Below are 15,438 nucleotides of genomic sequence, written 5' to 3' on the forward strand. Positions count from 1 at the left end.
TATACCCCCTTTAATTATTCTTGATTGATCGATATTCACCAAGAAATTCTTGACAGTGAATTGCACACCTCCAACTCAAAATCACAAGCGAAGCGATAGCAAGCTGTAACCACTAAGACATCTTGAGAACACAGTTACAAGAAAGGTATTCAAGTGAGAAAGCTTTGTTTGTTTACTTACAGGTGACCAGTTTTGTCAACAAGAGCCTAGAGATGCCACTGAGGGTTGTTTCTCTGGACTATCTGGGTGTCGTGGCTGCAAGGTTACGCAAAGACGCTGTCCAGTCTAACCTCAAACTGACTATGATAGATCAAATCATTAATGAAATTAGATCTGAGGAGCAAAAAGACGATGATGGAAATTTGAAGGTATGTAAACTCACTTGAAGTTTCCTACTGATACTTTAGATTGAACATTTGCCTGAATGTGCTTGAAGTCTCAAGATTTTATTGATATCAATGCAGTTCAATCCAGTAGAGTGGTCTAGGCTGATTATCCAGGGTCAAAACTGTTAAGGATGTAACATGGAGCAGAATGGATGGGTTTCCTTTAAATATTTTTTATTGTTAGGATAGCAGCCTTACCAAAATTAAAAAGAGTAATCTGGAACAAATAATACATAACTTTACACTATATAGTATATACACAAAACATTAGAATATTTTACTGTAACTGACAGCGTTTTTGCTTTTAACTAAGGAAGAGTGAGTTTTCTTAAGGCCAATTAGTCTTAAAAAAAAAAATATCCATTTTGGTAAAAATTTATTTACAGAGTAGTAGGCTTCCTCTTATCTGGCTACCTTTCAACATTAATTTAACCGTTTGTTGTTATAGGATTGATATCCTTTTAAGTGTCCACTTTTATTACTTGAGAACTAACTGGTCCACTACATTTTAACTGGTAGTGATCAGCCAGTAATGAAAGCTGGTATGTTTATCTAAACTGAACTACGTTTACAACCCACACTCACCCGTTCCCATGAATATGCTTTTGCTTCGATTGGGAAACATAAACATATTGAGTTTCAGAGAACACCAGTTGGTCAGGCCTACTCAGAGGGCTACTGTAAAATGAGTTGTATTCAGGCTACGGGAACATGTTGTGAAAAATTTGTGTGATAAAACGTTGTTTCTGATAAATAGTAACATTTTGACTTTCTTTGGATTACCTATTTCTAGTTTTGAGTAATGAGGACTTCTAGGACCAGTTAATAGTACTGATAATGTTAAATAGGAAATAGAAGTTTCTATTTTTGTATTTGCTCCATAAATGTGAGATATTTTCTTTCTATACCTATTTCATCATTAAATAATTGACTATGAATTTAAATTATGTAAATATATTGCACTATTAGCTGTGTCCTCCAAATACGCCAGGATCTTTCCTCATAAAATGTTAAGTCAAGTCAGATAATAGTCCTATAGTGCAACTTCGTTAACAATTGCCTCAATAACAAGTCACTTTTCTTAACAATTGTCCATTCAAATTAGACTTACCCTTTATATTACCTTTAATAGCATATTATTGCATATCTCGATAAGAAGTCTACCTTGATAACAAGTCTCATTTAATGATACTCATGAGAGATTTGTTATCGAGGTTTTAGGCCTACAGTATTTGTGGAGTTAAATCTCACATTGTCTTAAGATGCATAGCTGAAGGTTTGTAAAATGTAAGCCTTGTTTCACAGACTGATGTAACACCGGTGCAAGACGACGAAGAAAGAACACAGTTCCTGCAAAAGGTTCTATTGGACTACCTTGCAGTGAGGGGGCAAGGCGACCCTGCGCATACCTACGCCAGACACTTCTACTTGGCACAATGGTACCAGGATAACATCAAAAATATTAACACATCGCCTAAGATCAAACCCAAGAATGATGATGCCAAGCGAGGAAACTCCAGGAATAGAAAACAACCTGGTAAGTCATACCTCAATCAGGGACGGACAAGATTGTATTTCCTGTTCTGGATGAGCAGGATTTTTGTTTCCCTTTTGTTTTTCAGGATGTAAATTGGACAAGATTTTTCTTTCAACAGGGAAGATTTAGTTTGCTTTTTAATTTTGAGTAAAAATTTTTATAAATGGCAACAATGACAAACTAAATAAATTTGCAGGCTTTACTGCACTGTTCCATAAAAACTGACTGAATTGTGGGTAAAAATACATAATTTTAAAAACAGTTTAACAAAAAGAATTACATATTTGGTTCAATTTAAGTGTAAAAACTCCGTCATATTATGAAAACGCCTTTAGCTAAACATAAACAGGTAGTTTGCCCATTTATCACATCATTTTAACCTAAAAAAAAGTGTTATGCTCCAAACATCAAACTATTCATTGTAAGCAAATCATTCATTTCTTAAGCTTGGTAAATGATATCACAGCAGTATAAGTTCCTTAACAAAATATGTCATATAACTTCATCAAACATCAATCATCATCATGGTTATCTGCGCTCCCGTGATCGCTAAGACACGATTATCGCTGTGGGGGATAAAAATTTGGTAGTAAGGATGAAACTATGCAAATAGGTAATTAAATCGAAGGACAGCCCGATTTGGTCGGGAACCAAACATTCATAAAAGGCCAAAACTGTTTTTTTGACAAAGGGTACAAAACAAAACAGCTTTGGCATCTGCCCCAAAGAGGTATGGAATTACACTTAATATTATCAGCCCCCTAATTTGAGGGTTGTGTTAATGCTTGTTTTTGTACTTACATTCACACAAAAAATATACCATCTAACTTGTCTTTAAAATTCTGATGAGTACGGTATGTACTTTTACTGGGATGGAGGTGTTGTTATTGAGTATTACTGTGCTATTGGTTTTGTCCACTAAGTTAATCTTGAAACGGTAACCCCCACAGCTTAAGTGAATTCATCATCGCTTCCGTTGTGAATAGTAGTGATAGCTGTCACCGTAAGCAAAAATATTAATGTACGCATGTAAAACTTTAAATTATTTATCTTTACAAGATTTCTGTACCAAGACGTCTCTGTGCTTGATGTCTAATTTTAATTTCTAGATACCTATGAAGAAGAGTCTAGTGAGAATGATGAGGATGATGAGGAAAGGAAGAGAGGTGATGGTGAGACTGTAGATCCGTTGGAAACTTACCGGTTAACAGAAGCGAGGAAAAAGTTTCTCCTGAGTAAAATCCGCCCCTTTGAAGATTCCGTTTGCAAAGAAGGCATGAAGAATCAGGTCCTTCAGACTTATATTGATTATGACAGTGCTGAGCTGGTTTCCCGCTACCTAGCGTCTAAGAGGCCGTTTTCTCAAAGCTTCTCTACCTACTTAAAACATGTAAGTACTATTTTAAGTTAAATTTCCCCCTAGTAAAAAAAATTTAGGGAATGACTTATGGTGAGCTATAGCAACTGTTATGACCTATCAACTTGGTCAGCAACAAAACTTAAGGTATGAATTAGAGTTTTCGACACTAGCGCATTCTGTGACTGGCTCACACAATTACGTTCTTTTTTAATAAAAATGGGCGACAGCTGGTCCATATAGATGGGATGGTACTTCAGTATCCAACAGTCAATGGTTTCTCTTATTATTTGTAGTTGTAACATTTTAGCTGTGTTGGTTTCCTTGTATTTGCCTTGTACATGTTACCTTTCCTACAATTCCTCTCTAAGAAGTGATCATCACTTGTTCCTCGGCATCTCTACTTATCCAAACTTATCTGAAATGCTGAAATTTATAAATGCATGAAAATGGCAGCAGCAGAAGTTTGATCTTGTTACGAGTGAAATAATAATATTCATATAGAAAAAGACAATTTCTTAACATTTTTTTTAACCCTAGATTTACTAAATGCACTATAGGTACATTCTTATAAAAACGACATTGTATTTTCAGCCTTTAAAACAACAAAACATTTAAAAATTTGTCTTTCTTTTATGTTTACTAATATCAATTTTTCCGCACTAAAGCAACTGTAACTTCACAACTTAAATGTTTACACATCACTCCCATGTGCATGTCACTTAATCGTTGCTTGATATTGCATTAGTTACACATAAATACATTTAAATGAAGATTCTCATTATTTTGTTTTGGTTTTATACCAGATACTGACAGTGCTATCCGAGTCATCAGTTCTGATCCGTACAAAGGCCATGAAGTGCCTCACTTCCATTGTAGAAGTTGACCCGGCAGTTCTTGGACTCAAGGCAATGCAGGACGGAGTCAACTTTTCCTTTCTTGACCACTCAACTTCAGTGCGAGAAGCTGCTGTCGACCTGGTCGGCAAGTTTGTCCTGAGTCGACCTGAACTCATTGACAAGTATTACGACATGCTTTCAGCCAGAATATTGGTTAGTTTGATTTCTCTCAATATATTTTGTATTCAATTAAAAAATTTACAATCATTTTTTGGCACTTTTGACTGTGAAAACCTTCAAATTCCATAGGTTTGGTAGATGTGTTAAAAGAACTTAAAATAATACAAATTAGCACATCATGTCAATTAGGTATTGTCTAATTTTAATGCAACAATGGTTGATGCTCTACGTTTGATGAAATTGTGTATATGAGGGTAAACAAACACACAAACATGATGAGTTTCACAAAGCATCCTTGTTGTACTATGAACACAGGCTTTCACAGTGTTGTATGTGGGTGAATCTGAATATGAGTTTTTGTCATTTTCTTCTCTGGAAACCTCAAAATTCCATGGGTTTAGTGGATGTGTTAAAAAGAGCTCAAAAACAAAGTCGTATATCGTGTCTTTTATTTCCTTATGAAGGGTTACAGAGGTATAGGTAAAAATATTGTCCCATGAAATTTAAACCGGTTACTGTTGATGAAACTCCACTTTTGAGATGATTGGGTGTAAGAGGGTGAACACATATCCAGCAAGATGAGTTAAGAGTTTCACTTGGCATCCTGGCCAGACCATGAGAACAGGCTTTCATAGACAGTTGTATGGGCTAAATTGATAAATATGAGTTTTTTTTTGCATACTTGACTCTGAAAACCACCAAATTCCACATACTAACTGAAACCGTTTAAAAACAAACAAATATTATACAACATCTTTTATTGTTTCATGAAGGGTTACAAAGAAAAGTGCCAATACAGATTCCTATGTATAGTTCTAATGCGACTAAGGATATAGCTCTGCTAACAATTAAATTTGGTTTAATACAGTAAACACTCCCTCTTCAGGTTGAGTTTTACTAACTGTCTTGGTTAGTCCATGTAAATATGGATTTCTTGCATATTTAACCATGAAAACAAAACATCCAAAAAAGTACAGATCTTTTCTGTTCTCCATATTCATTAATGATATCAAGGGAGTTATTAAGATCCCTTTTCTTTTTTTCGCTGACGATATCAAACTTTTTGTGGAAGTTCCAACCCTCCAAAACTTGGAGTCCTTGTGGGAGGCTCTTAATCTCTTAATGATGTTCTCAGTTGAGGTTTGCCAATGACATGACGATGAATCCCACCAAGACTAAGTTAATGATTTTTTAGCAGAAAACAAAATTCTCTGGATGTTGAATATTTCCTAGATTACAGTTGGTTAGAAAGAGTTGTAACCTAAATGACCTTGATTTTTTTGATCGACTCAGCATTTGAGTTTGGGCCACACAATCACTACATCTGCACCAAGGGCTCAGGCATGATCAAAATGATCTGCTCATTAAATGAGCCAGGATTAAGATTAGAAATAATGATATGAACTCAAATTTAAAGCTAACCATTCTTTAATTCATATACAAATTATATATGTATACATTGTAATTAAAATTTAAAAAGTGTTAGCTGTGTGAAGCCAATCCATCTTGTACCTTTGGTGTAAAACATGTTAATATGTGTTTTTATTTTTAGGATACTGGTGTTAGTGTGAGAAAGAGGGTGATTAAAATTTTGAAGGACATTTGCATTGAGTATCCAGAGTTTCCAAAGATTCCTGAGATTTGTGTGAAAATGATTCGTAGAGTCAATGATGAAGATGGTGAGTACTAATATTCCAAATTGTTCAAAGGATCTGTTATGTAAATTCTATTCTTCTTTGCATTGATATAACTATTTATCAATCTTATAGTAAACATCCATTGCTTCCAATTTATAAGAAGTTAACTGCAAGAAAAGACCATGAGGTCCTAAGTTCGTCTCAATAAAGAAGGATTTTAATTTTATTTAATTTCAAAAATGAATATTTTTTTTAATTAATCCCCTAATGATTGTCAAATATACAGGCACATTCATCTGAAAAGATTCAACAGTAGGCCTATAGACTCTGTGATAGTCCAAAAAATATATAATTGTCTGAAGTATTATTTTGAAATTTTAAATGATTATTATTTGGTTGCAGGTATCCGTAAGCTGGTAATGGAAGTTTTCCAAAATATGTGGTTTACGCCGGTGAAGCAAAAGCCCAACGTAGACAAGGATGTGATGATTCGGAAGGTCATGAACATTACGGACGTCGTAGCAGCATCGGAGGACATGGGTCTGGAGTGGTTCGAACAACTGCTCGTCAGTGTGAGTATCATCATAATTTTGTAAATCCATTCAGCTCTACACCATCCGATCATTACAAAAATAACATAAAAAAACTCACCACTTTTTTATCTAAAAAAAAAGAGTCTTATGTTTTAAGTGAGTTACCACTCATTATCTTATACTTTTAAATTCTTTGCAATGAATAAATCTTACTGTGGCTGAATTTTATTATTGGTTTGTGACTTTTTACCTAACAGGGAAATAATATCTGGCTATTGTTCTAAATTGTTCCAGTATCTTACACAAATGCTTACATCTAAATCAAAATAAGTGTTATACAAACAACTAAATTACTATTCCTACCACCTCTAGTCGCAATCAGTCCAAGTAATCCACTCTCTTTAACGTGCCGTTGTTTTAAATTTTATTACTCTTTTATCTTGGTTTAGAAGATAGCAATTATTTTTCATTAAATTGAATTTTAGCCTCCTGACCGCATTTAAATACTAAATAATTGGTGTAAATACCTGCATTTATGTGATCAATTTGCAACCAGTTTCGACTCACAAAGGAGTCATTGTCCGGCCATTACAGATGTCTTCTTGCTTCATTCGAAGGTCGTCATTTTGTAGTAAATAAATACATTTAAAACGTACACGAACATAAAAACAAACATTTAGGGTTAAAAACAAAGGGTAATACTAGAACGGTAACGGGAAACAACGTGATCAGGCGGGGGTTATGTCTAGACTTATTAATTATTATTTTTATTTATTTTATTTTATTTTTATTATTTTTTATGACTTATTGTTTTGCCTATTGTTTTATATAAACTAACCTTCTAATTGAAATTACAGCTGTTCAAACCTAAAGAGGACAAGGAAGACTCCACAAAAGTGTCTCATGAACACAGCAAAGCCCTGATGTTGGCTTGCAAGCAGATCGTGGACTGTCTGATAGATCATGTGTTGAACCTGGACGGTCGCGGAGGTGGGTCGTCTCAGAGGCTGATTGCTTGTCTGCGAACTCTCCATCTGTTTGCTAAGATCAAACCTCAGTTGCTAGTAGAACATGCAATCACTTTGCAGCCCTACCTCAGTCTTAAATGCCAGGTCAGTAGCCTATATTGTGTGGAATACAAGTTGGCCATGACAGGGTGTTTTACAAAAATATTGTTTGTTTCTTAAAAAGGTACACAAAAAATAAGTTTTCACTACCTGTGAAATAAAACTAGGCATGGGTCGGCTGGGTTATTATGTGCAATAGTTTTGTTGAGTTTTTCCTTGTACTCAAGGTCATGTCGAGTAGTTCCTAGTACTTCAGTATAGAGTAGTTAAGCTCATATGTGGTACACTGTAATTGTTGTAATAAAACCATGAATAATGTAGGATATACTATGCATTTTCATAGTAATATCAATGTATTAAAATTTTTTTAAATGGTTTGAACACAATCCTGAGAAGAAAATTTCAAAAATACTAGTAGCCCCGTACCGTACCGATTTTGTACCGAGAACCGAGGTACAATATGTGTGCATTAAAGATATATTCCTAAGTAGTTAAAAACTTAACTGTCCTGCCCCATATCGACATAAAAATTGTTGTCACGCAGACCTCTAATTTGTACATCCTCCATTATGCTGTGAGTTATGATCAGAGAAACTCCAAAGATTTTTTTAAAGATCTAAAAAGCTGTTGTTGGAGCCTGTTTGTATAACTGATGAGGTCATTATATCTTGTTCACCATATTAATTCAATGGTTTAGTATAACATTAACGTTTGAACAAATCATCAACAAATTCCAGAACCAAAAATGTTAATAAACATATGAATAAGTAAGTAAATTGTCAAATACCTACTCTTGTGAGGGACATGAGATTTCTGTAAATTATGAGAATGAGACTTTTATTTATTTTTTTATAGTAAATCCTTGTTACTAAGTTGGACTTTTCTGTTTTGTTAAAATGTATGCTACTTTCAAACCACAATTGTAAGGTTATTTTGTAACCAGTCTCCTACCAAGGGGATTGTGTCCAAATAAAAACGAAAGATTGCTGTAAATTGTTAATCAGAAGAGTGTTTGTGTTGCAGACTCAAGGAGACTACCAAATCATCAGTTCAGTGGCTCGAACGTTGGAAATCATTGTTCCTCTGATTGAACATCCGAGTGAATCGTTCTTGGCGAGGCTCGAGGAAGACTCGGTCAAACTGATCATGAGGCAAGACCAATCTGTCATAATGAGCTGTGTGTCTTGCCTCGGTTCTGTGGTGAACAATGTTACTCGCAACTACAAGCTGATACGCGACTGTCTCTTACAATATCATGGTGAGTCAAGTATAAGTATAAGTTAAGTATAATAGTAAAATCATAGGTATCCTTTATACAGATGATCAACTCAAATCAAGTCCCTTTTATTATAATACTAACTCAGCAGCGATGTTGTGGGTTCGGATCCTAGTCACTGCCGAAATCATTTTATGAGTACAGTTCACCTTTGTACTGTACCGGCTCACTCCTTGCTTTGCTGTAAATGACCCACGCACGGGCGGTTAGTCTATGTGGACGGGCAAATGCAAGGTTATAAGAGGCCGCCAACTATAATAACAGGGTGTATACCAACCGGGAGAACCGGGAAATAACCTTGAATTTAAAGGGACCTGGAAAAAACCGGGGAAAAGCCGGGATTTTTGGACCGATTCCGGGATTTTTATTTTTGCCCCAGTAGAAGATTGTAGTCGTAAAATGCGTCTTGCCGCGATTGCGGGCGACGACGATGACGTTTCCGTGACCGCGGGAGACGACGATGACGTTGACACGGCCGCGGGAAATATTCATGATTTTACCGACATCGCGGGCGACGACGATGACGTTTCTCGATAACTGCGAGAGGCAATGATGATGTCTACACGGCCGCGGAAGATTTTCGTCATTTGCCGTGACCGCGAAAGACGACGATGATGATTTCTACACGGCCGCGTGATATGCTCGTGATTTTGCCGTGATTGCGGCCGACGACGATTACGTTTCAGTGACCGTGGGAAACGATGATGTTTACACTGCCGCGGGAAATATTCATGATTTTGCCGAGATCGCGGACGACAACGATGACGTTTCCGTGACCGCGGGAGACGACGATGATGTAGACACGGCCGCAGGAAATATTCATTATTTTACCGAGATCGCGGACGACGACGATGACGTTTCCGTGACTGTGGGAAGCAATGATGATGTCTACACAGCCGCACGAAATATTCATGATTTGCCGTGACCGCGAAAGACGACGATGATTATGTCTACACGGCCACAGATGTTCATGATTTTGCCGCGATCGCGGACGACGACGATGACGTTTACGTGACCACGGGATTAACGATAATGTTTACACTGCCGCGGGAAATATTCATGATTTTGCCGAGATCGCGGACAACAACGATGACGTTTCCGTGACTGCGGGAAGCAATGATGATGTCTATACGGCCGCAGGAAATATTCATGATTTTACCGAGATCGCGGACGACGACGATGATGACGTTTCCGTGACTGCGGGAGGCAATGATGATGTCTCTACACGGCCGCGGAAGATATTCGTGATTTGCCGTGACCGCGAAAGACGACGATATGGTTATGTCTACACGGCCACAGATGTTCATGATTTTACCGCGATCGCGGACGACGACGATGACGTTTACGTGACCACGGGATCAACGATGATGTTTGCACTGCCGCGGGAAATATTCATGATTTTGCCGAGATCGCAGACGACAACCATGACGTTCCCGTGACCGCGGGAGTCAATGACGGTGTCTACACGTCCTCGGAACATTTTCCTTATTCTGCCGTGATCGCGGACGATGATAATGACTTTTACGTGACCACGGGATCAACGATGATGTTTGCACTGCCGCGGGAAATATTCATGATTTTGCCGAGATCGCAGACGACAACGATGACGTTCCCGTGACCGCGGGAGTCAATGACGGTGTCTACACGTCCTCGGAACATTTTCCTTATTCTGCCGTGATCGCGGACGATGATAATGACTTTTACGTGACCGCGGGAGTCAATGATGATGTCCACACGGCCGCGGAAGATTTTCGTGATTTTGCCGCGATCGCGGATGACGATGATTACGTTTCCGTGATCGCGAGAGACGGCGATAATGTATACATACCGCGGGAGATGTCCAGGATTTTTCTATGATAACGTAAGACTGTGATGACGTTTACGTCACTGTGGGAAGCGACCACATGACCGCAGGAAAATATTCAGGATTTTGCTGCTATCGAGAGAGACGATGTTTCCGGTAGCCTTAAGTAATGCTGATAATAAAAATTATTACTATAATAAGGATTATTATTTTTTCAACACTAGCTCACTGGACTTTGAAACAAATTTGATGTGTATTGTATACTTTAAGCTGCAAGTCTTAATTTGATTATAGTTTAAGTGGAACCAAACAGATACGCGGGAACCTGGAAAAACTTTAAAAAACCAGGAAAAAACCTGGAAAAAACCTGGAATTTCACTTTAATAAAATAGTATACACCCTGAATAATTACCTTAAGTAGTGAGTATTAGTACCTTTTAGGGACCTTTTCTCTTGTCACGACCTTGATTATACCAAAGTGGCTTACTTTGTGCACTACCAGCTTAAAATTGAATATGGACTCGACTCGTATGTTTTCATTATTTAAACGTAGCAGAATCACTAAAATATCTACGTTCTCAAACAGAAGCTTGAACGTAGTTTAAATCAATATGATTCAAATGCATACTTGAAAATAACAAATAGAAATTCTAACGATTAACTAACAAATAACTTCTATCAGTTACTTTTCACGGGACTAACTAATAACTTCTAACTACTGTAGTTAGAATATTTGACTAACTTTCCCAACTATGATGATTACCACAAGCTACTTGTACATTTGGAATACTAAATCACATCCCTAACACACATTTATTTTCTTCAACACTCAAAACAAGCACAGTGCAACAAAAATACTTGAACAGGTTGACAAAATGTCTTTAAGTCATTTAGTATTATATTTGAAGAAAAACAATACACTGTGAAATAATACAGTGAATAGTGAAACATGACTTGTCATAATAAAATACTCTGAAAATGTGCAAACAGAAATTTTTCCAGTGGCTCTTACACATGACTTAAATGTACTCTATACTAGGGGTGTGCGAGTATTCGAACATCGAGCTTTTTCGAGCCGAATAGCGTCCGGCTCGTGATTTTCAAAAAGCTCGAAATGTTCGAGCCGAATACTTATTGAACTAGCAAATAAAAATTAAATTAATAAATAAGGAACTAACTTTCATTTAAATTTACTCTCCTCCGTTTCATAATTGTGTCTTGATAAGCAGAACCTCAGCTCTCAGTCAAGACGCAATGATTATCGATCGTAATTTTGAGGAAACTACCACCTATCGCGTTGTCTTTCTAACACAACCTATTCGTATCGTAATATACAACGCAGTGCGAGTGCGTGATTGGCTAAGTAGCTATGACGACACACCCTACAGTGCGCACTGAGCACTGCGCCTTGTGTGGGAGGGGAGATTATACCAACAAACTATTTCAGGAATTCTATTTTGGGACGGATGAAAGATAAGGAAGAAACAAAAAGTGGTCACGTGTGCAAATGTAGTGGGCGAGACAATAAGCTGTAAACGAGTATCGTTGTGTCGTTGTTCCTTGTTTGTTTACTTTTTCAGATTCCTTATTATCAAACGTCCCTATCTGCTATCTCTCTTTCTCTCTCTCTCTCTAACAATGTACTGATTAAACAGATAGTGGTTGACGACTTTTCTACTTATAAGTTTCCCTGTGGTTATTTTAGTTCAATCAATCCCATAACCTTTCTAATGTTTATCAAAATAATTAATTAATATGTTTTGTATTTTATTTCCTTTAAACCAACCCCTATTTACCATCTGTATTTTATAGAATAAAATGTTTGTTTATAAAGTTTGACTGGCCACACAATTTTGTACCTATTTTATTTTGTATAAAGTAACAGTTACTTTGAGGATTATTATATATATATATATCAATAAGTGGCGCGTGCTGTAATGAGTGCTTTTTATTATCAAAATAAGTAATGAGTTATTAATTTTTGATAGTACATGGGTCATTGAATACCATAATGTGTGTAGTTTCCTATTTGTATCTTGCAAATAATAATAATTGATAGTTAATTCTGGAAATGAAAAATAGTGATCGCATTCATAAACCTGTTGTCAAAACAGCAACGAGGGTGTAAGGGTTTATTGTTTCAGACGCAAGGGTGTTTCAAGGACAAAGTGTTGGGCCACCCGGATTGGGGGGGAAGGGGGGGCGGTGAGACTGTGTGAAGGGGAGGAAACTGGTTTTGGCTATTTATTGATTAGTTCGCCGACCCTTCTAGATAACAAAATTGAGTGACAGTGTTAAATCATCGTGTTCTGCATTTCATTTCTTGTTTACTTTGTGTGTTATTCTATTAATTCTAGTGCTTTGGTCTATTTCCTCTATATGTCAATTATATATTTTTTAATATATAAGTAAAACTTGTCTCTCCACCTTTTTGGATCCAAACCAACCATGTTCTTTTTTGATTAATAGGATTCATAAAACAAAAATATTTTGTGCATGGAAAACAACAAGAATAATCATGTGTTTTTAAATTTATTTTGTATTTATTTATACAAAATAGAATTAAATATTCATAGTAGTTACAATATGAATATACATATGTAATCGACTTGCTAGTTGTTTTGTCGTCATTCAAGGTCGCGTTGCTGTTCTGTTATGAAAGACAATCTGATTGTCTCAGTCTGCACTGCATATCTCTTCAGGCCTTCAATCGATATCCTTTTATTTCTTGCATCTTCATTTAGTTCAGTTCAGTTCTTATCGTGATTATCTACTATTTGATGTCTTGACAATTCTCAATGTTTTTAAACATATTAAAATAACATTGTGTTTATTTAAAAATTGACTGAACATTATTATTATTATGCACGTTTTTAAGAAAAAAAGTTTAATAATTAAGATAAGGTTACGCTAGGAAAAGCTCGGCTCGAAAAAGCTCGAGCTCGAACATTTTTTAAAAAGCTCGGCTCGGCTCGGCTCGAGGTTGAAAATCACTATTCGCACACCCCTACTCTATACCTATATGTTCCTGTAGAATTGTTAAGACTATTTCAAATTTAGAATATGGCTCATTTTGTTGTAAACTTTCCTAATTTGACTTAAGCCCCTTTTCCACTCTGAGACGCGCCACACGCCCCTGCAGCCCTGTAAGAGCATTGTTTTAAATAACCTTTTATAACCTGCGACAGACGCCGCACGCCGCTGCGACTAGCTAGATGCATGATGACGCGCCGAAGAAACATGCGGCCTCGAGGTTCATTGCGTTATATATGAGCTTTTATACTCTGCGACACGCCGCACCGATGCGCCGACGCTGTCTAGTGCTGCCAACTGATGAAAACAAACTCAGCCCAACAAAGTCTTCCCATTTCACTTTTTGTTGCCAGTGTGGTAGGTGCTTTTGTTTTTATCTTTCCTGAGCATCAGTTTGCAACTTTTGATTATGTACATTGACAAAATCAACTACGACTGATGTCATTATTGAACAGTTTATCGACAAAATAAAATCTACACTTCTAAACACTAGTGGTAAATATAAATTTCTAAGTTGCCTGCCCTGACACCTCCACCAATGCCATGGCCATCAAACAAACATGCGGCGCCTGCCGTTGTACGCAGCGCCGTGTGGCACCGCAGAGTATAAAAGAGGCCTTAATTTGCTGTAACACTGACATCGTCGTAATTTTTTGGTGTTGATTGGAAATGGATGATGTAATTTGAATGCTTCACATTCTTGGATTGCTAAGAAACATTGGAAACACTTTACAAAGCTTTCTCTGATTTTTTTCCTCTTTGACAAAGCTGTGTTGTGTCAAAGATCAATACTGTAAACGTAAGAATCGTGAATTCAGCTTAACCAGTGAACATTGTTTTTTCAGGATACCTGTTCTTCTACAAGAAACGGGCAATGGATGGACATGAAGATGAAGTAGTAAAAAAACAACCACTAATCAAAAGGTCACTGTACATAGTTGGGCTACTTCTGAGATTCTTTGACTTCACTGATAAAGAAGTTTTGGATGGTTTCCCTGTAAGTTTTTATTACATTTTTTACTAGGGAGTGATTCACGACGTCCAATGATACAAGTCAGTGTCACGACGTCCAAAATATAATCTTGAGCTGTTTCACGATGTCCAATATGAACACACAAAGACATCACATTTAAATAATAAATAAAACACAAAACATACTGACAGACGGCTAACATAAATTCGGGAACTAGTTCCACGCACGACGTGGCACAGGCAAACGTTTTGTATTATAAACTGCTTAACCACTTGACTTTCAATGTTTAAGTATACCGTATACTATTGTTCAGTAAATAACTACATTAAGGAATTTCTTATCCAGGAGAAAACCAGAGACCAAGTTTTTGAAACACTTCTCTTCTACTTGCATCAGAGGGATCTGAAAGGTTTCACTCTCAAGGCCATTGGTTTTGTTTGTATTCGCCACTATGAGCTCATGTTGGGCCCTGATCTCAAAACTCTCTACCACGAGATCCTCCGAGATGCTGATTCTCCTCGAGATCTTAAAGTTCAGGTAAAGTGTGACTGTAGTTAAATCACCTTATCTCAATAGTCAATATCTCTATGGAGTAAATAACCAGTTAAGTAATCTAATTCAAACAATCAATCAATTTCCTTTTAATTTCAATTTCCCTTCAATTTAATTGTTAATTTTCTAACTGAGCTAGTAAGTAAATATAAATCAATAAAAAAAAAAAACATAACGTAAAAAGGAAGATAATTAATTCAAAATGTAATGTTGGGAATTTTCTGAGTTAAAGGAAACATTCAGTGGTGAAATTTAGAAATTAAT

General features: G+C 36.6%; 1 protein-coding gene across 1 annotated transcript in view; it reads left to right on the forward strand.

Moving 5' to 3' along the window:
- LOC128997845 (nipped-B-like protein B) overlaps positions 1-15,438 on the forward strand; it is a 74,524-nt gene that overhangs the window by 42,217 nt on the left and 16,869 nt on the right. Inside the window, exons 15-24 of the mRNA XM_054423601.1 lie at positions 183-368; positions 1,692-1,923; positions 3,033-3,313; positions 4,087-4,332; positions 5,852-5,978; positions 6,339-6,508; positions 7,327-7,581; positions 8,560-8,794; positions 14,495-14,646; positions 14,968-15,159. Coding sequence (XP_054279576.1) covers positions 183-368; positions 1,692-1,923; positions 3,033-3,313; positions 4,087-4,332; positions 5,852-5,978; positions 6,339-6,508; positions 7,327-7,581; positions 8,560-8,794; positions 14,495-14,646; positions 14,968-15,159 — 2,076 coding nt within the window. The remainder of the gene's footprint in view (positions 1-182; positions 369-1,691; positions 1,924-3,032; positions 3,314-4,086; positions 4,333-5,851; positions 5,979-6,338; positions 6,509-7,326; positions 7,582-8,559; positions 8,795-14,494; positions 14,647-14,967; positions 15,160-15,438) is intronic.

The sequence above is a fragment of the Macrosteles quadrilineatus genome, unplaced genomic scaffold (genome assembly GCF_028750875.1).
Source record: "Macrosteles quadrilineatus isolate MER2022 unplaced genomic scaffold, UCM_ALF_1.0 Scaffold_7__1_contigs__length_78375512, whole genome shotgun sequence".
Taxonomy (NCBI): domain Eukaryota; kingdom Metazoa; phylum Arthropoda; class Insecta; order Hemiptera; family Cicadellidae; genus Macrosteles; species Macrosteles quadrilineatus.